We start from the raw sequence: 21,289 nt of genomic DNA on the forward strand, positions 1-21,289 counted from the left end.
ACTGGGCAAGTTCTAGACAACTGGAAGAAGGCTAATGATGTGCTCATTTTTAAAAAGGGCAAGTGGAATGACCCAGGTAATTACTGGTGTCAGCCTGACATCAATCTCAGGAAAGATAATGGAACAGCTGAAACAGTTCAATTAATAAAGAACTAAAGCAATATAACATAAATAAAGAACTAAAGGGATATAACGTAATTGATGTAAATCAACAAGAGTTTATGGAAAACAGAGTCAAACTAACTGTCTTTTTTTTCCCCAATGAGATTACAAATTTGGTTGATAAAGGTAGTAGTGTCAACATAAACCCCTTAGATATTATTATGTTGTTTGACTTGGCATTACACAATTTTGATAAAAACGAATATAACACATAACATTACTCTGGCATACATTAATGGAATAAAAACTGGCTAACTGATCAGTCTCAGAATGTAAACAGAATTATTATTAACCTGGCCTGTTTTCAGTGTGGTCCTGCTGTGATTTTGACACTATACTAAAAATCTTTATCAATGATTGTGAAGAAAACAAAATAATCATAGACTAACATTTACAGATGACACAAAAATTAGGGGAGAGGTAAATGAGCATATGTCCCTGGATTCAGAGCAATCTGAATTGCTTGGTAAACTGAGTACAAAATACATTTTTAATGTGGCTAAATGTAACAACATTCTTCTGATAAGATCAAACTTACAGAATGGGATATTTTATTCTAGGAAGCAGTGACTCTGAAAAAAACTTGGGATCATGGTGGATAATCAGCTCAACATGAGCTCCCAGCATGGCCAAAAAACCTAATGTAATCCTGGAATGCATAAACAAGGGAATATGTAATATCAGTAAAGAAAAGTTACTTTACATCTGTATTTGGCACTGGTGTAACCATTACTGGAATAGTGCATTCAATTTTGAGTTCCACAATTCAAGAAGGCAGGTGATAAATTGATGAGGGTTCAGAGAAGAGCCACAAAACGATTGAAGGATTAGAAAATATGCCTAATAAACATGCCTCAAGGAACTCAATCTATTTAGCTTGACAAACAGAAGTGTAAAGAGCAAGAAGCTGTAAAACAGCTGCCATTGAATGCTGCATCTCACACTTGGGATATAGCAGGTAATAGAATGGTCAACTAACCAATGAATTCTTAACTGATTAGTTAACTACTCTATAGTCCTCTGGGGCGGGTCCAGTGCAATTCAGCACCACTTCTGGGGAGTCCCTTGCCACTCCGCACTGCTGCCTCTGTGTCAGTGTGGGGTGCCAGGCAGGACCCAGTCTGTGAGGTGAGACAATTTAAAAACCAGAGGCAACAGTTCCAGGTTGCAGCAGCAGCCACTGTCCGTGTGTGTGGGGGGGGAGTGGTCGTCAGAGCTCCTCATGTTCCAGCTTCAGTCCACGGGAAGCTCAGACCCTCCTCCCCCCAGACAAGGGCTGCTGCTGGAGGAGCCTCTGTCTACGGCCAACCTGAGCCTGCTGTGGGCAGCGGCTGCTTTGCAGCAGCCTGCCTTGCCCACGTCGCATGCTGCTACCTCTAATAGAGGCAGCATGGCAAGGGAAGAGGGGAGCAGGGAGCACCATGGATCTGGTCTGGGGGGAACTGGCATTTAAGCCAACTCCCCCCCTTACTGCCTCTAAAACAGAGGCAGCAGGGTGGGGGAGGGAAGGAATGAATGCAAGTAGTCAACTAGATTAACCAATAAGCCTAGGCTTATCGGTCAATCGACGACAGGTTGTACCTCTTTTAACCAGGACTCTAGTCCAGCATCTCTACATTTTGGGGGGGAGAGGAGAGAGGAGATGTGGAGAGACAGGCGACAGCAGAAATTTCTTCTCCCTGTGGCCAGGAGGTAGCAGGCATCAGCAGCAGCCGTGGAGCTTGGGCTCCAGCCACGGACCTCTGGCTGCAGCTGCGGTGCTCCAGCCGTGGAACCTGGGGGCTGGCAGTGGCAGCTAGGGAGCTCCACAGCCTGGCAGGCAGCAGCGGTGCTGGGCTGGAGCCCTAGGAGAGGGCAGTTCAACATGGGCCATGTTGGGAGGAACACCTCTCCTGGTCTAGCAAATCTTCTCGTTCGGGACCGGTCAGGTCGTGAGGGTGCTGGACGAGGGAGGTCCAACCTGTAGCCAACTTCTCCTTCACATCCCTATCTCGAACCATAGGCAGACAGGCCTGCCTATATGCCATGGCACAGGAGCACAAATTGCTTTTTTCTGTGCAAGTGTGGGTACACAATCGTTGCTTTATAATTTCCACAGAGGCACACGTACATTCTGTAGTGGAGCACCACAGGGATATAGATACTCCAAGAGCACAGCAACTTCACTGGATAGTTTTTCATACAGTACTACTGTATGTAACAATCATTCTTCTTAAAATGTTTTCAATCACAAGTAGGACTTTTTTAAAATAGCCTAATTAACTAATCTAAGCACAGAGTTCTATACTTAAACATTTAGTGCAACAGCAGACAACTCAAGATACTCAACTAAATACCTCCCAGAACAAGATTAACCTTTTCAGATAAATACTTTACCATACCTAATAATATGTATTATTATGCTTAATAATATCCTTAATAAAATCCCTCATTTAGGTTCTCTTAAATTTATCAGCACATGCTGGCAATGTTTATGGTGCTACTTGTAAAGGCTTACTCTGGAATTAACTCCAGCATTTCTTTCTAACAACATCAACATAAAACTAAAACAGTGAATTCTGTCAAATTTAAAAGGTGTTTGAAACATATTTCCCTTGTCTTATGCCACCAGCACACGATAATGTTAAAACAGCAAGTACCTTAAACAGCAGGAGTTGAAATGGCTCACAGCTTCTGCCCCCCACTAACGTGATGTCTGGGAGTGCAGGGGAGGCACAAGCCCTATCAACACCTGCTATTTAAAGGTCCTACCCCTTCTGCCCAAGGTCCCACCCCTTCTGGGGTGGCCCACAACAACTTAAAAATTTTTTAAAGTGGCCCCCCTTCAAAAATTATTGCCCACTCTTGACCTAAACAGTCAATGGCTGAATAGTTGCTGACAGCTCGTTAATCCTGTCTTTTGAACATTCTACAATTCTTTTTCTGTATAAACTCTCCCAATCCATCTAATTCTTCATCTAATTTTCAGTTTCATCTTATTATCATGTCCCGCTTCTCCATTTTTATTTGCTCTCTCACAGAATTAATATTTCTGGCGAAAACAATAGATAATGGTATTGTGAAATGAGGTTTACCGGAGCGGTAGACAAAGGCTTCCCTTGTCGACCACGGTGCATCCAGACTGTCCCGCTGTGCCGCCAAACAGCTGATTGGCACAGTGTGGTGGCCATTTTGATGTAAATTAAGCGGTGATTATTTAAATTGCCACTTCATTTTCCTATGTCTAGTAAACTCGTCTACGTGGCTCTGTCGACGGAGCCATGCAGTCTAGACATACCCTTAGTTTTAAAATTCATAACCTTTGTGCTACATTTAATCTAAATATCTCAAGAGTTTGTGTGCAAAAGGTCTCAACTCATATGGTATAAACTTAAGGTGGTCACTTATTCAGCTTATCAGAGAATCCATCACAATCCATAAGTACCTATGCAAACAGAAAATTTCTTAAAGTGGATACCTCTAATCTGAAGTTGGAAATAGAAAATAGAAATAAGACACATTTTTAAACACTGAAGTTACATAATACTTGGAACAACTTATCGAGGAATATGATTGATTCTCTACTCTCTGAAGTCTTTAAATCAAGACAAGATATCTTTCTGAAAGATATATTTCTGCTGAAAAAAATGTTATGGTCTTAATTCCAAAATTATGATGTGAAATACTATGTTATATAAAAAAAGATGTTGACCGGAAGATACCAACAATACCTTTTGGCATTAAAAAAAAAGAATTTAAAAAAAAAAATCTATGAATCAAATGAACACTGGGATTTACCTATAAGTGATACAGAATAAGTATTCTAATCATGCCAGTGGTTGCTATCACCCATAGAAAATAATTAATTCCAGCTCCTTAATATATTAAACTTCATACACAATTCCTCATCTTTAGAAACTACCTTCTGATTTTAAATCCACTCTGTCATAGCTGCTGCCATTTGTCTCTAATTTTCCAATAAGATACTCAATTGGTCCTCTCTCTAAAGTGATGGGCAAAGAAAGGAGAGAAGAAAAAAAACTCAAGAAAAAAGAGGAGACACTGAAGGGTAAATGTTTGTAAAAGTCAGAGTGAATCAAACTGATCATCACTATTACTGTATTCAACTTTCTAATCTTTCTGGCTTACGAAAAGTCAAGATGTGTAGGTATCTGACTTACCAGGTATTTCTGGATATAGTTTTACAGAAGTATCAAATATTTATAACTTCAGTTTTATTAAAAATACAGTAGATAAACCAATGTAATTACACCTACCTCATCTACTCCATTTCTTCTTTCCAGTAGAAGTCGGAACAGATTAGCTGTGATCTTGTTATCTTGAACACCCTGTCCAAGGCCACGGTTATCATCCTGCATAAGTCGACGGTCCATGATGACTTCCAATTGTCCTGAAAAACAAATATTATATTAATGCTTTTTATCAACCACATGAACATTATTACTGCAAACAGCAATGGCAAAAAAATAATTCAGATATTTTTTCCTACAGCTGGAGAGCTTGTGATATCTATGGCATTGGTACAACTATTAAAAAAGAAATTCCAGAAATCACTATTTGAAGAGCTCTAATTCCATAACGGGGACATTGAAAGTTGAAAATTTACAGGAAAAAAAAGGGTTATTTACGACTGGCTCTTGTCCTTCAAGAGTTGCCTCTATACATTTACACTTATGAGATGTGTCTCTGACAACAGCCTGCTAAATTGCCTTGAGAAGCTTTTGCTTCAAGTACCTCCATCTTGGGAGGTGTGCTGACTGCCAGGGGCCCATATCCGAGATGTTACGAAGGCATTATCGAGGATTAGCCAGCCTCTGACTACTATTCCATACTACTCATCTATGTGGGCACAAATGATACTGCAAGGTGTGACACTGAACAGATCAAGAGTGACTACAGGGTTCTGGGAGTACAAGTGAAGGAGTGTGGAGCATAGGTGATACTCTCTTTATTTCTTCCTGTCAAAGGTATGGCCCAGGCAGAAAGAGGTGCATCCTGGAGGTGAATGCATGGCTGTGAAAATGGTGTTGCTAAGAGGGCTTTGGCTTCCTTGACCACGGGATGCTGTTCCAAGAAGGACTGCTATGCAGGGATGGGGTTCACCTTTCGAGGAAGGGGAAAAGAGTATATGGATTCAGACTGACTAACTTCATAAAGAAGGCTTTAAACTAGATTTGATGGGGACAAGTAAGTGAAAAACATGGAGACCTGGGAGACGGCTCAGAAATGGGTGGTATCATGCTAGGGGTCTACTACAGACCACCTACCCAAGCAGAAAAGGTGGATAAAGGTTTTTTTAAACAATTACCCAAATCATCCAAAGCACAGAATTTGGTGATGATGGGCGATCTCAACTACCCAGACATAAATTGGGAAAGTAACATAGCAAGGAACAGATTATCCAATAAGTTCTTGGACTACATTGGAGACAATTTTATACTTCAGAAGGTTAAGAAAGCTACCTGGGGGAAGCTGTTCTTGATTGGATTTTAACAAATAGGGAGGAACTAGTTGAAACTTTGAAAGTGGAAGTCAGCTTGGGTGAAAGTGATCATGAAATCATAGTGTTCATGATTCTAAGCAATGGTAAAAGGGAGAACAGCAAAAGAGAGACAATGGATTCCAGTATCAGAGGGGAAGCCATGTTAATCTGAATCTGCAAAAGCAGCGAGGAGTCCTGTGGCACCTTACAGACTAACCGAAGTGTTGGAGCATAAGCTTCCATCTGACGAAGCGGGTCTTTGCCCACAAAAGCTTATGCTCCAACACTTCGGTTAGTCTATAAGGTGCCAATGGATTCCAGAAAGGCAGATTTTAGTAAATTCAGAGAACTGGTAGGTAAGGCCCTATGGGAAGCAAGACTAGAGAAAAAACAACTGAAAAGAGATGGCAGTTTTTTAAAGGGACATGATTAAGGGCCCAAAAGCAAACTATTACACTCTCTAAGAAAGATAGAAAGAATGGCAGGAGACCACCTTGGATCAACCAGGAGATCTTAGATGATGTAAAAATCAAAAAGGAGTCACATAAGAAGTGGGAACTGGGTCAAATTACAATAGATGAATATAAGCAAACACCACAGGTATGCAGGAGCAAGATTAGAAAGGCAAAGGCACAAAATGAGGTAAACCTAGCTAGAGAGACATATAAAGGTTAACAAGATGACATTCTATAAATATATTAGAAGCAAGAGAATGACCAAGGACGGGGTAGGCCCACTGCTCAGAGAAGAGGGAGAAACAATAACAGGAAACTTGGGAAATGGCAGAAGTGCTTAATGACTTCTTTGTTTTGGTTTTCGTTAAGAAAATGAATGATGACAGGATGCTTAACATAGTGAATGCTAGTGGAAATAGGGTAGGATTAGAAGTTAAAATAAAAAACAAGTTAACAATTACTTAGAAAAGTTAGAAGTCTGCAAGTCATTAGGGCATAATGAAACGCATCTTAGCTTCTCTATCAGCTTTTTCAGTATTCTATCTGAGCCTTTAGCTATCATCTTTGAAAAATCATGGAAGTTGAGAGAGATTCCAGAAAACTGGAAAAGAGCAAATATAGTGCCATCTATAAAGAGGGAAATAACCCAGGAAACTACAGACCAGTCAGTTTAACTTCTGTGCCAGGGAAAATAATGGAGCAAGTAATTAAGGAATATATCTGCTAACATCTGGAAGATAATAAGGTGATAGGTAACAGCCAGCATGGATTTGTAAAGAACAAATCATGCCAAACTAATCTGATAGCTGTCTTTGATAGGATATCAAGCCTTGGGGATAAAGGAAAAGCGGTGCATATGGTATACTTAGACTTCTGTAAGGCATTAGATATGGTCTCGCATGTCCTTCTTATCAATAAACTAGGGAAAGGCAGCCTAGATGCAGCTACTATAAGGTGGGTGCATAAGTGGCTGGATAATCATTCTCAGAGAGTAGTTATTAATGGTTCACAATCATGCTGGAAGGGCATAACAAGCAGGGTTCTGCAGGGGTCTGTTTTGAGACTGGTTCTGTTCAATAACTTCATCAATGATTTATATGATGGCATACAAAGCATAATTGTAGGGTAAACTGAAGCAGTCCATAGTATTTCACGAAGAACCCCTATTCAATCCTAAAATTTGAGACAGGCCTGTAAACTTAACAGCACAGGCAGTTAGCATAAGTTAGCATAACCCTAGGAAAGGCACAGTCGCCCTGGCAACCACATTTCAAGGGTTGATAAGACTGTCTGGTACCTAAGCAACCTTGTTAACGTTAGCGAGTGTGATATGTTCTTATGGTTTTCCTTTAATCCTAGATAATGGGCCCATGACCCAAGGATCACACCACCACGAGGCAGCATCATCCTCTTGTAGACACATCATAACTTAAATAGACCAAAATTGCCATTAAACTGTCTGTTCTGTTTACGTTGGCTTATTTAGCTTGTTAAGGAAAACTACCAGTATTAAAGATAAGGTTTAATTGGCAATGGGTGGAGATGCTGTGTAATCTTCATAGCTTATTGGCTTACGTGCTCATTTTGTTTTGCTCCTAGAACTTACTGAATTGCTTCCCCTCCATCCATCAGCCCCCTATATAATCTATTGTAATGTTTTGCTTAAACAGTGTTAATCAGCTTCACCACTGGTAGCACTCCACCAGTGCAGTTTGTAATAAATCCTCTTGCCTGTTTTCATTGTATCCAGAGTTTCCAGACTTATTTCCAACAAAGATTATTAAGTTTGCAGATACCACCAAGCTTGGAAGGACTGCAACTGCTTTGGGGGATAGGGTCATAATTCAAAATGATCTTCACAAACTAGAGAAATTGTCTGAAGAAAACAGGACTAAGTTTAATAAGGAGAAATGCAAAGTATTCCACTTAGGAAGGCACAATGAGTTTCACACTTAAAGAATGGGAAATGATTGTCAAGGAAGGAATACTGCAGAAAGGGATCTAGTGATCATAGTGGATCACAAGTTAAACAGTCAACAGCGTGATTCTGTTGGTGAAAAAAAAGCAGCAAACATGATTCTGGGGTGCATTAACAGGAGTGTTGTGAGCAAGACACAAGTCATCTTTCTTCCACTCTACTCAGTACATATTGGGCCCCAATTGGAGTATTGTGTCCAGCTTTGGGTATCACATTTCACGAAAAATGTAGAGAAATTGGAGAAGGTCCAGAGAGGAAGAACAAACATGATTAAAGGTCAAGAAAACATGACTTATGAGGGAAGACTGAAAAATTTGGGCTTGTTTAGTTTAGCAAAGAGAAGAGTGAGGGGAGACATGACAGCAGTTTTCAAGTATCTAAAAGGGTGTTAAAAGGAGAAGGGAGAAAAGCTTTTCTCCTTGGGCTCTGAAGATAGGACAAGAAGCAATGAGCTTAATTTGCAACAAATGATGTTTAGTTCTAGAATTATATTAAAGCAGGGGTATGTATGCCCTGGGAGAGAACCACTAGTCTATAAGATCCTTTCTGAAGGAAAACAGTCATTTAGTCAAGCGTAGAAATATGTTCAAGCATCAAAATATGAGCGAATAACCTCAATATTTTGCACATATAAGGAAGAATTTGTGAATGGCTATAGTTTTGTATATGGTCTTCAGACAGGTGAACTATGCTGAGAGTAATTTGTGGGTACAACATGTTAATACACTGTTTCTTCATTCAGCACCCACAAACTGATCGTAGAGATTATTTGAACAATGGAAACCTAAAATGTATTCACTGTTTGGCAGCACACTGAGAAGACAGATAAAGTACTGGATAACTATAAATAAAAGAAAAAATAAAAGTAATACATAAAGATCTACTGATATTGCACCTAGGGTACTATATACATCTTTAAACATCACTTCATAAGCTTAAACAGTACTTATTCATTAATACTTTTTATGCATAAAAGTGAAGACTAAAAAAATGTTTTATGACCTGAATTAGTAGACGAGAAATTTCTATTCACCCTCTTTTACAATGCAAGACTAAGAGGATATTCAATGAAATCAAACATATGGAAAATTCAGATCTTATTGAAGAACATACTTTTTCGTACAACATTCAAGGTATCATTGAGGCCAGAAACTTAGCAGGATTTACAAAAAGCCACTTTCATAGAGATAAAGAAGGCAATCCAGAATTATAAAAGCAAACATTAAAAAACAAACAAGAGCAACGGATTGGACAAAATCCCATCCCCTTATTGGCATAAAGTAACTTCTAAGTAATGGGGAGTTAGGAAGAGAACTTTCCTGGAAGTAAATCTCATATTTGCTTATGGCATGGCTTCCTCTTAGCAACTCGTGTGCATCACTGCTGGAGATAGGATACTAGAAAAGCTAGATACTTTTTCTTTACATTCTCAAGGAAGGGATACTATATAGCATAATAGTCTGTAAAACAACCTTCTGAATACTTTAGATAATTTACTATGTAGGCTAGACTTTGAAAACCTCTCCTGTATTCTACTTACCACTTTTCAAGCTTGCAACGCCTAGAGACTGAGCAGAATGTAAGGTCAAACGAATGGTATCATCCTGGATATAAGCCATTGTAGTCATTGGATAGATATTTGCCTGAAGGGGCAATTTGCTCATTGTCACTCTAGGCTGAATCTATGATATCAAAATTAACATCAGTACATTACATTGATATTTAAATATGTAAAAACCCCTAAATATCTTTCTAAGCATTATCTTATATGCCTTGGGAGCAACAATTAATAGCTACCTAAACAAGTCTCTGCACTGTATCATTCAGTTTTTTTAGGGACTTATGGCCAACATTACTTCAGAAGCAATGGAGCTTACATATATTGTAGTTCAAAGTAGTTCAAAGTAGTTTTCAAAAAATGAAATGTTCTTCACGGAAATTTGCATCAAGAATTATACTAGCTCTTAGCATGAGGAGCAGTATTTGAGATAATGTTTTTCTTTATATTTTAGAAAGTAGATTGTAAATAAAATCGAAGTAGACACACATATTCCTAGGATTACTTAGCAGAGACATGATTAATAGACCTCTCCATGCAGTTCTTGCAATCTATATAGATGAATATATAATACTATAAATATTCTTGATGCAGTTTTTAAATTTAAGTGCAGTACTACTTTGAAGTAATTAAATTCAATAGCAATTTCTTACTCAAGAGATCTGGGTCACCAGAATTGTTTCTGGGGAGGATAACAAACCAAAAGTTTTTACTTCTGTAAGCACCACAGAGCCAACGCAGCTAAGAAAAATGATGTGCATTCATTTCTATTAGCTGCATCATCCATACTATGGCTAACTAGGTACCAATAAATTATTATATAATTTATTTGTGTCACATTTGCCACTGGAGATCCCAAACAAAGGGTCTGCTAGGCACTGTGCAAACACATAGTAAAAGTCAGTATCTGCTCCAAAGACCTCAATTCACATAGACAAGACAGAAAAGGAAAGAAAGAAATACTGGTTGAAACTCTCTTAACCAGGATTCTCTTGGCGGGCAACATCCATATTCCAGCACGGATGTTACAGGACCAGAGAATCCTGGTGGAAGACCAGTGGCAAGGATCCCTGAGGGGTCAACAGGGCAGTGGGCTGTCCACAGTGAGCTGACAGCAGGACCATCCAGCATGTGGAAGCAGGTCTTCCCAGTGCAATCCGGAGTCTCAGCAAGATGTGGTGCACGTGGCTGCCCAGTGGGACCCAGAGCCCCAGTGTGGCGGAGCACGTGTGGCAGAACCTGGAGCCCCAGCACGGAGATGGCTGCTCAATGGGGTTGGTAAGGCAACGGGGCCAGCAGGAGTTGAGGAGCTGGCTGCGAGGCAGCGGGCTGGTGCCCAGCAGCAGGGGGTCCAGAAATGACCTCCCTTGGTCCAGCAAAATCCCTCGACTGGGACCAGTCAGGTCCCGAGTGCACCCAGAACTGGGAGGTCCACTATGCACAACATAGCACTTGGAGTATGCTGGTTTGTTAATGACATCTTAGTTCAATTTAATTTTGCGCTTTGACTATGAGAACTACATGGAGTTTTTTCAGCTCATCACAATGTGCACTGAGCAAAATGTGGTTGCCAGAAACAATCGTAACACAACTGATGTAGTTTATATCCATTTTAAGGGTGGTTTCTACCTTCCTTTTTGCAGCAGTTTGTTCTTTCTTGGGTTTGGTTGGTAATTTTGGTTTTTTGTTTTGTTTGTTTGTTTTTAAAGGAGGCAACCTTCCATAGGAAATATCATGCTTTTTGCCATGGACGTTGGGGTTCTTAGAAATTTGAGTTTTGGGGTTCTTAGATTTGCAAAATTTTCATGGCCTCCTAATAGAGAAGATGCCAAAATAGAAACCCCAAGTAGTTATTGAAATCTTAAACTGCATTGAAATGGAACAGAGGAAGTCTCTTGGATATTTGTAATATGCTAACATCAACAATGACCAACATCTACTTTAGCACCTTTTCAGACAAAAATCTTCTACAGCACACAGAATGCTGATGGCACTCAAAAAATAACAAAAAAAAAATCAAAGTACTGAATTTTATTAAACCTTTATTAACCCCTCCTCTTTTAAATATTCATTCATAAAGGAAAGAAGTCTAAAGCACCATACACAATTAAAATATTAATAGTCTATAAACCAAGTCCCATCATATTTTTATAACTAAACACAGATTTGCAATATAAGACAGGCTGGTTTGTCATGACAGACATAAAATACACTTTCTTGAATCCTGGAACCATGAACATGGTCATCGTTACTATATTCAGAATTAATAGATAGTAATTACCTGAAAACCATTAAGGTCAGTGTAAAACCTATTTTGGCTGTTAACATCAGATGAAATTCTCATTGCAAGCTCACGATTGTATTCTCCTCTAATATCCACAATATTGGACAGTTCAAGAGACTGGGCTTCCAACCCTATATTTAAAAGTACATTTAAAAGTTCTGATTATTAAAAATTGAAAACCAAGTTCTACAGAGTTCTCCTCGTAGCATAACAATAATCCAATTCCCTCAATTTTCTTTCCATCATAATGTCTACCCTGATAGAGCAGAGTAAGCTTTGAACCCAGTGTATGTATCACTATCATAGAAAGGGAAAGCATAGACTCTCTACAACACAGCTACCTACCAGATTAGCCACGTACTGTAATTTTGAAAGCTTCATTAATGTGGAGTAGAAAAATCTGCGGATTACTAATAGCAGTTAACACTATTAGCAGTTAAAAGTTAACACGCCTCCTGCAGGCAATACTGTGTGCAGCAACATTGATAGATCATGCTCAGTGTTCCCTCTAATATTTTTCATCCATGTATGGAATACATTTTTATGTGCACTAAGGCATGTGTGAATGTACACCTCCGGTTGAAACAATCCTAGCTATGGGCATTCTGCTAGTTTGCTGACAGGCATGCAAATCGCTTCTGAGTGTCTACAGAAGCACACAACATACAGGGAGACAGGTCATGCCCCTGAGCAGCAGCTAATGCTCTGGATATTAGGACCAGACCATTTATTGTGCAGAGTTACTGCTACTCCTCTTGGGTCATGTAGAACTCTGATACAATCATAGGAGTAAAGAGGAAGTAGGGAATAATTTGAATATGAGTAAATAGGGCTTTCTAGATGCACTGAATTGGAAGACTTCGTTTTTATGTGACTGGGAACATAATGTATGTCTTTGGGCAGGGAGGGAAGGAGGAAAGATGAGGGTCAGATTTTAAAAGCTAATTAAGTATACATAATGACCTTGGAGAAGTTTAAAATTGAGCTTACAGATTAATTTGACAAGACTGTATACCAAATCTTGGTCAAAATAAGAAAACAATGAAATGTTTGTTTGTAAGCTAAGAGCTTCAGACGTCAAAATCTGAGCTAAATTGTGTGAAGCCTTGATCTCATCAAGGCATCAAGAACATCCTCAACCTAATTTCATAGTGAATAAACAGCCTCTGCTCTAGTTGATCATCCTGTCATGCTTCGGCTTTCCAATGTAATGCTAATGTTTTTTCAATAATTAGTACAAGAGTAAGCCATACAATCTTTGAACAATTCCAACATTTAGAATAAGTTTGGGGAAATACATTGCAAGACATTCTCCAACAAGATTCAATGAGTCAGCAGCACAGGGGGCAAAAATGCATAGTGATGTATCTGCTGAATTTGATTTTAAATGCCTTTGTATGCTGGTGCCATGCCATGTTAGCTCTCGTCATAGCTTTGTCTCCTAAAAAAACCAAAAACCTAAATAGTATTTTTTCAGCATCTCTAACACACCAACCATTTTACAATTCCCAACCACCCAGTGACTGCCTCCATCTGTTACTTTGAATGTTCATATAGGTATAATCACTTGCAAAAGTGGAAAAAGTTTGTGAACCTCATCGCAAAGGAATATGAGAAGTCTGAAAAAGCAAACAAGTGAAACAACAAAAAGGAAAGAAACTGGACATCAATCAAGATCACTGGTACAACTCTCCTGTAAAGTTTTGACAAAGAACCACAATTTAAAATCTGTCTTCATTTGCATTCACTGAGCAAGCAAGATTCATCTAATTTAACAGGACCATTTTCTCCCAAAAAAGGTAGAGTGGATCTGTCATATTTATTAGTCAAAATTCTGCCCCACACTTTCAATAACGAAACCACTTTTGTAGTTCACAGCTCTAAGACTTGTGCTACCAACAAATGGGCAATTTTCTGCTGAAAATCAGGTTCTAGAATTGATAGTCCCAGACAAGTTGACTGCCACTCTCTGATGGAAGGTATATATTCTGGTCTCTGGGGACATGTCTACACAGCAGTACTAAATTCGAAATAAGCTACTCAACTTGAACTACTCTAATGGTGTAGCTTAAGTTGAAATAGCTTATTTCAACTCCTGGTGCTGTCTACACAGCAGCTATTTTGAGATAGAGCACTCTTCCCCCCATTTCCTTTACTCATACAATGAGGGTTACAGAAGCTGGAGTAAACAGTCCTCCAGCTAAACATTACTTTGACATTATGTTGAAATAACTGCTTGTGTGTAGACAAGGACTATATTATTTTGGAATAATGTAAGTTATTCCAAAATAATGCTGCTGTGTAGACATTGCCTGGGTGAACAGTTTTATCTTCTCTGAGTAACCAGGGCTTGGGCTGCTGCAGCTCAATCAGGAAGAACCTTGGGCCAATTAAGAGCTTGCTAGAAGCAGCAGACTAATCAGAACACCTGCAGTCTATTAAGGACCTTCTGTGGCTAATTTAAAAGACTTCCCTTCAGGGAAGGCCAGCAGACTGTGAACTGGGAGTGAAAAGGGGAGAGCAGGAAGAGCAGGAAGAGCAAAAGGAGGTGGACAAGTACCAGGAGAAAGGTCCTGGGCAGAGTTGGTTGGGGAAGTGGCGCAGAGAGAAGCTTCAGCTCTGATAATGGAGGAATTATTACCTGCTGCTGTTGCCACCATTAAGGTCCCTGGGCCAGAACTCAGAACAGAAGCCAGGCTTGGATTCTTCTCAACCCTCTCTGCACCACTATGGCGGCCACCCCTGAAGGGGGAAGTTTGGAACTAAAGAGAGGTTCATCCCAAACCTGTTTAACTGGCCTGTGATGAGTATGGATCAGTAGGCTGTGATCCTTGCTTCTCGTAAAGAGTGAGAGGCTAAGGTGGAGGGTCACAGCAAGCCTCTGAGGCAAACACTATGTGCCTAGAAGTGCAGAAGCCCTGAGGCAAGTCTGGAGCTCTGCCATTGATCCAACAATTCAACATCAAGTTTTGTGCCAGAATCAGACACTCCAGAACTGAATAAGCCTGACAAACCCAAATCAATGTCCTCAGTAGCAAGAAAGGGTAAGAAATGCAAGTAGCAGAACTGTCTGCAGGTTATTCACCAGGAACATCCTCAAATATTTCAAGATATTTTGTAGACCAGCGGTTCTCAAACTTTTTGGGCTCTGGAGCCCTTTACATGCGTAAAAATTTATGTGGAGCCCCAGCGGTCCATTGATTGTATGTGTTGTACCTATTGATGTTTCCAGTTTGTCAACCTCGCGGAGCCCCTGGAGATGTCTCGCAGAGTGTGGGGCTCCACGGAGCACAGTTTGAGAAACATTGTTGTAGACCATTCACTTTTTTCTAGTAATTTTTTCATGAGCCTGCTACAGCTTGCATTTTTTAGCATGATTCTCATGTTTATAGGTATTCATTGCAGAAATCACAGTTTACCCAATTAACATAATTTACATTCAAAAACTGAAAGGTATTTTGAAAGGAAAAAAATAGGGACTAGGAGTGTGTTCTCTGCACTCCCTCAAACACTGTACTTCTGTTTTACTAAGGTACAAAAAAGATAATATGCAAAGGGTGAAGGTGGCAGTAGAACAGATTTGAGAAATTCTCAAAGGGTATGTCTACACTACCCCGCTAGTTCGAACTAGCGGGGTAATGTAGGCATACCGCACTTGCAAATGAAGCCCGGGATTTGAATTTCCCGGGCTTCATTTGCATAAGCGGGGAGCCGCCATTTTTAAATCCCCGCTGGTTCGAACCCCATGTAGTGCGGCTACACAGGGCTCGAACTAGGTAGTTCGGACTAGGATTCCTATTCCGAACTACCAGTACACCTCGTTCCACGAGGTTCCACGAGGTGTACCAGTAGTTCGGAATAGGAATCCTAGTCCGAACTACCTAGTTCGAGCCCCGTGTAGCCGCGCTACACGGGGTTCGAACCAGCGGGGATTTAAAAATGGCGGCTCCCCGCTTATGCAAATGAAGCCCGGGAAATTCAAATCCCGGGCTTCATTTGCAAGTGCAGTATGCCTACATTACCCTCCTAGTTCAAACTAGGAGGTTAGTGTAGACATACCCAAAAGTATTATATTTCTCCCGCCTTCATTTTAGCAACCATTACTTACTATTTATCATTTCTACAGAGCAGTAGCCAAAGGCCCCAGTCAGAACTGCAGACTCATTAAGTGCTGCATGCAGCCCAGAAAAATGTAGGGAGTGCAAACGAGCCATTTACACTTCTCATTTCTGGGGCTGGTTCCACAGTGTCCTAGTCCTCAGCACAAAAGCAGCCTCTCTAATCTGCAACAGCAGCATATAGCCAAAGAATACCAGAGTAACACTTCTGTTTAAACTAAGGATGTAATAGCGTAGATGATTAACCAATAAGCAAAAGCTTATTTCAAAAGATCCCCCCACCAATAAATTTTTTTAGAGAGTAGGCCAGCAGCATGGCTCAGTTCTGTCTGGTGCTGGGTCCACAGAGCTACCTCTGCTGCGGCTCTGCACGAAAAGTAATTGAGGAGCTGGGGCAGCTCCTGGGACCTGGTGCAAGCCAGGACTGACCTGGGCTGCTTGTCAGCCTGTTCCAAAACTACTTTCAGTGCAGAGCTGCAACAGAAGTAGTTGCCAACCCAGCACAAGCTGGGACTGAGTGCTATCCTTGATCGATTAATCCCTAGTTTAAACGCCTTGCATTAGATAAAAGAGTAAAAGAAGATGCCCCAAGCACACAATTGCTACTTTGCTTATTGCAGGAATGCCACCTGTGCTGGATTTTGGGTGGTATAAGAGCCATTCTGACAGCCCTACATCACAAAAGGATTTCCAGTGCTGAGGTAATCCAAGGAGATATGTTGGATTTAAGCCTGCCTTAAATGGAGTGACTGTTGCAAGACTCAAGTATAGATAATACGTTCTTAAATTCTCTGAAGGTTGCAATCAGAAGGTAATTCCTACAACAGCATTGTAACAAGCGTAAGTTATGAAAGCACGAGGAAGTCAATGTAAGGCCTAAACTCAACACTACAAATTAACAAGAAAATAAAATGACACAATTGCAGCCACTTACCCTGAACTTTGTAAAGTCGCACTGTGTGTGTCAAATGATGGAAAAAACAAGTAATTTCAGAGAAAATCCTTCCATGAGTAACTCTAATGGTTGGTGGATCTGTGAAAACATAAGGCTGCAAAAAGGCACAAAGTTAAAACAATGTTATGAAAAATGTTTGTTTTCCTTATAGCAGCATGAAACCCCCCACAGCATATAAATTATTAAACCATTTTAAATCCTAATGTAAAATTTCTCCAAAATAATTTTCATCTAGCCTAGATGACTGTAGGTTTGGTAATTGAAATATAGGACTAGGATCTGGGAAATCACAACTTCTGATCCCCACTTTGACTTTCTTTGGGGCCTTGGGCAACTCTCTTATCCTTAACTTGTCTTAGAACACGGACAATCTTCACCTTTATTTTACACAACACAAGTATGTTCTGAGAATTATTAAATTAGTATTTGTGGAGCACTTTGAAGATGAGAGCAATTTATGTGTTAAGCAACATATTGCTGCGTTTACATATCAGCTTCAAAATTTTCTCTCACAATGTTATAGTTGTCGGCTGTTTGACCCAGCTGCTACAGAGTGGTATACTCCACAGTTAAGGTTTCAAAAGATATTCTGTTAAAAGTATGATGATGGTGCTTCCCTAAAAGATTTAAATATACCTGGAAATTAATAGGTCATTTGTAGGAGCTAAAGTAAAATGTTTCTAAAAAGTTGGACAAAGTGTTCCTGATTTAGGATATCCAAAATAATAAATACCATTGGTTTGCCCTACCTTGAACTCAATGCACAGTTAACATATGGAAAAACACAAAAGGAACAGCAATATGTTGAGTATCACAGCAAAGTCCTAGCTAAACCATTAGCTACACTCTTGATAAAGCTTTAGTGCTAGCTCAGTCTGGCCCCACCCATCCCATCTGAGTATTACAGGGGATCAGGCAGAGACAGAAAAAGCTGGGTCCAAGACCTGAAGCTGTCTCAAGCGTACTGATGCTCTCACAGTGCCAACTCCTAGCCATGGCTTGCTAATCCTCAGTGAATTTGGTAGGTAGGCTGAGGGTCATTATTGAAGCTTAGAGGCACATTTCTATATTATTGTGCATGGTGTGGAAGAAAAGAGTAGAAGTGGGCCTCTTACACTTTTAATTTTGCTACTTGCTCCCCCATTATTTGTCCATTCATTATTTTTCCTCTCTTAAATGCTTCCAAAGTCTCTAGAAATAGTCACTGAGTTCCAGCCTCTGATGTTTGCTTCTTGCATTTTTACCAGGCAAACCCAAGGTGGTTTACTACATGGATAATTGCTCATAACAGTTTTTCATCTAACAGCACTCCTTCTGACTGGCCAGTTCATACTCTGAGTTGTTTGAAGGGGTTAGTAGAGGGAAACTCTTGTATATGTAAATCTCCAAACTCACTCATCTCCAGCCATGACTTCAACCAATGAATCATCTGTACTTTGTTAACTTGTGCTCAAGGAATTTTTCTAAGAAAAAAATACCTTTTTTGAGATGTATGTTTGCCAGCCAACTCTTTGGTTGCCAGCTCTTGCAACCAAATATTATGGTCTGTTTCAAATTCAAGTAATAATCCTTTGGCTCATTAGATTGATAGCTAGGACAGGAAGCATCACAGGAACTGAGTAGTTCATCAGTTTTGTAAGGACATGAAAATTGCTTATCACAATGGGCTTTCTTATCAGTGCACAAATTTGATGAAAAGTAGCTGCAAACATACTGGTCTACCTTTAACCAGTTAACTATAGAGACATTGTAAAACATATCTGGATGCTGTTACTCTAAAGTAGATTCAAGCAGGCGAAGAGAATAGTTAAGCAGTTTGGCAAGTAAAGGAATCCTTGGGGGTTGTTTGCACTTCACTAAAAGCTTTTTCCTTTTGGACTTGCAAGTAGTTCTGCTAAATGTCCTTCTGGCACATCAGAAGTCAAGAACCACTTGCTCAGACAGAACATGCTAACGGATCTCTATGTTATAAAGCCACCTTTTGGGAGAAGATTCCCATATTGAGATAAAGCAGGTAACATGGTTCTGAGTGATGATCTGAAGCCAGATTCAACAACATGACTCATATTAGGTTTAGCCATTTGCAACAGAGTAAAAAAACCCACAGTTCCAACGCAATAAGAGTTACTTTCTTCAAACCATTCTCTCTTCCAAAATTTGGCAGTACATTTACAACAGAGTTTAGTATCAAGCCATGTAACAACCACAAAAAGAGTACTTTATTACGGTGATCTTTTTTGTACCATAATGAGAAGCAGAGATTCTTACTTGGGTGATATATGATTAAAATCAATTGCTCTTGTCCAGTACTACAGGAAAATCTGATCAGTCAGTTTCTTATTAAAAGATCATTTGTGAAAATCTGTTTCAGCTTAGCCCTATCTGACACTGTTCTTTTTCCCTGACATACACATGGTGACAAGGCTCATCTTGTACAACACACAATACTCCCACACCTATAATGTTTCTCAAATGAGGGAGTACATTTTGTGTCTCCCTCCATATTCACATAAAACATGGTTGGTATGGCTGTTCATTTTAAACAGGACTTTTAGGGGTATATCCAGTTTTTTACAGTCCTTAGAACTTACGAAAATCTCATCTCTAGAACACTGACAAAATACTATTGAGACCAAAATCTTTTGATAGAACACAGATGCCTTCAGCTAAACAGACCAAAGCAGGCTTTCGAACTTGGGACAAAGATTCTTTCATTGTCTCACTTGAAAAGGCTGCCCAAACCTGCAGCCAGGCCAGGTCTCCACTCTCAGACTAGCTTCTTTAAGCATCCAGGGTGAATGTCGCTTTTTTCCATAGTTCTATCTGAGATTTGGTTCATGTTTCACAATGTACAGTGTGGCAATCATGAACTGGTCAATTCTTTGCTCAATACATTACCAACACCACAGCTTAATTTCTGGGTAGGCAGTATCATAATTGTGTTTAGTTTTCCCTCCAGTTATGGCTCTGACCCCACCTTCTACCCAAGCTCCCATTGGGAGCTCAGAGAACATACATCCTTGGGGAGAATATATTTTTTCCTCACTGCATTGAAAGTTGGGATAGTGAATTGAGGTTTTTGCCACACTTTCTTCAGCAGCTGGTTCACAGTGGAATGTAATGGTGTGGCATTTCTACTTGACAGGGGTTTCTGGCCCAAGTAACTAAATTTTGTAGATCCTGTAAAGTCCTGGACTAACTCTCTTTCAAAATCAGGAATACTTGGTGTGCTTAAAATGTCTGGTATCAGTAGAACTCCAGTTAAAGAATGAAATTAAACACAAATTGTTCTTGACAAATACACATTGGGTATTACTTTTGATTCTATTATACTCTAGGTGCTAACTAATTTATTGTTCAATAATTTGTTCCAGTGTCTTTGAAGGTATCAAAGATACACTTACTGGTCTAAAATCCTCTACTATGGTTTGCCCTTCCCTAGTCCTCTTAAAATCCCACTCTTTCTCTAGGAATTCTGAAAAATAAATTGTTAACTGCTCTGAGACTGCTTCAGCTTGTTCCATAAGTCCCCTAGGATAAATTTAATCAGATTCTGCCAACGTGAATACAGCTAATTCTTCTAAACATTCTTTCCCTTTTGGGGGTTTAATTCCTACCCTCTGTTATTAATGTTTATCGTGGTAATATTGGGTCATAATTGATCTTTCTATAGAAGACTGAAGCAAAATAGTTATTAAACAGCTCAGCCTCCTTTTGTCATAGGTTACAAGCTCTCTCTCTGTATGCAGAGGGCCTATTTTTCCTTCTGATTTTCCCTAATATATATATTTTTAAAACCATCTTTTTATTACTCCTTTGTGCCTTAGCCTTTCTAATTTTATCCCTATATGTTTGTGCTATTTGATTGATTAGTTGCTTAGAGCTCAATGATGGCCTTACCAGTCTGCCTTTCAGTTCCTCTCTCCTTTCTTCTGTAGTGGAAGTTGAGGGGGAAGTGGGATGTAACCAATGTGAGCCCCGCGCATCTCCAAAGCCATCTACAGCATAGCTGGCTAGCACAAGGACAATAAACATGTTATATGCCCTTACTTCCTTGTGTGAACACTCAGAGGGTATGTCTACACTACAGAGATTTGTCAGAAAATCTGCCATTTTTCCGACAAATCTGGTGGTATGTCCACAGTGCAATTGTGTTCTTCTGCAAGAAAATCAAAAGAATGGAGGGTTTTTTCTGGCATTAGTAATCCTCATTCTACGAGGAAGAAGCCTTTTTGCGAAAGCTTTTTCACAAAAAGGTGTGTGGGGATGGGCAAGAGGGAGTTCTTTCGTAAGAAAA

General features: G+C 39.8%; 1 protein-coding gene across 1 annotated transcript in view; it reads right to left on the reverse strand.

The window, feature by feature from the left end:
* Nucleotides 1-21,289, reverse strand: part of MAN2A1 (mannosidase alpha class 2A member 1) — a 213,634-nt gene that overhangs the window by 27,607 nt on the left and 164,738 nt on the right. Inside the window, exons 16-19 of the mRNA XM_075932033.2 lie at nucleotides 16,972-17,086; nucleotides 11,917-12,050; nucleotides 9,618-9,759; nucleotides 4,419-4,552 (exon numbers count right to left, since the gene is read on the reverse strand). Coding sequence (XP_075788148.2) covers nucleotides 4,419-4,552; nucleotides 9,618-9,759; nucleotides 11,917-12,050; nucleotides 16,972-17,086 — 525 coding nt within the window. The remainder of the gene's footprint in view (nucleotides 1-4,418; nucleotides 4,553-9,617; nucleotides 9,760-11,916; nucleotides 12,051-16,971; nucleotides 17,087-21,289) is intronic.

This window comes from Pelodiscus sinensis, chromosome 6 (assembly GCF_052426305.1).
Source record: "Pelodiscus sinensis isolate ZL-2025 chromosome 6, ASM5242630v1, whole genome shotgun sequence".
In the NCBI taxonomy this organism is placed as follows: Eukaryota; Metazoa; Chordata; order Testudines; family Trionychidae; genus Pelodiscus; species Pelodiscus sinensis.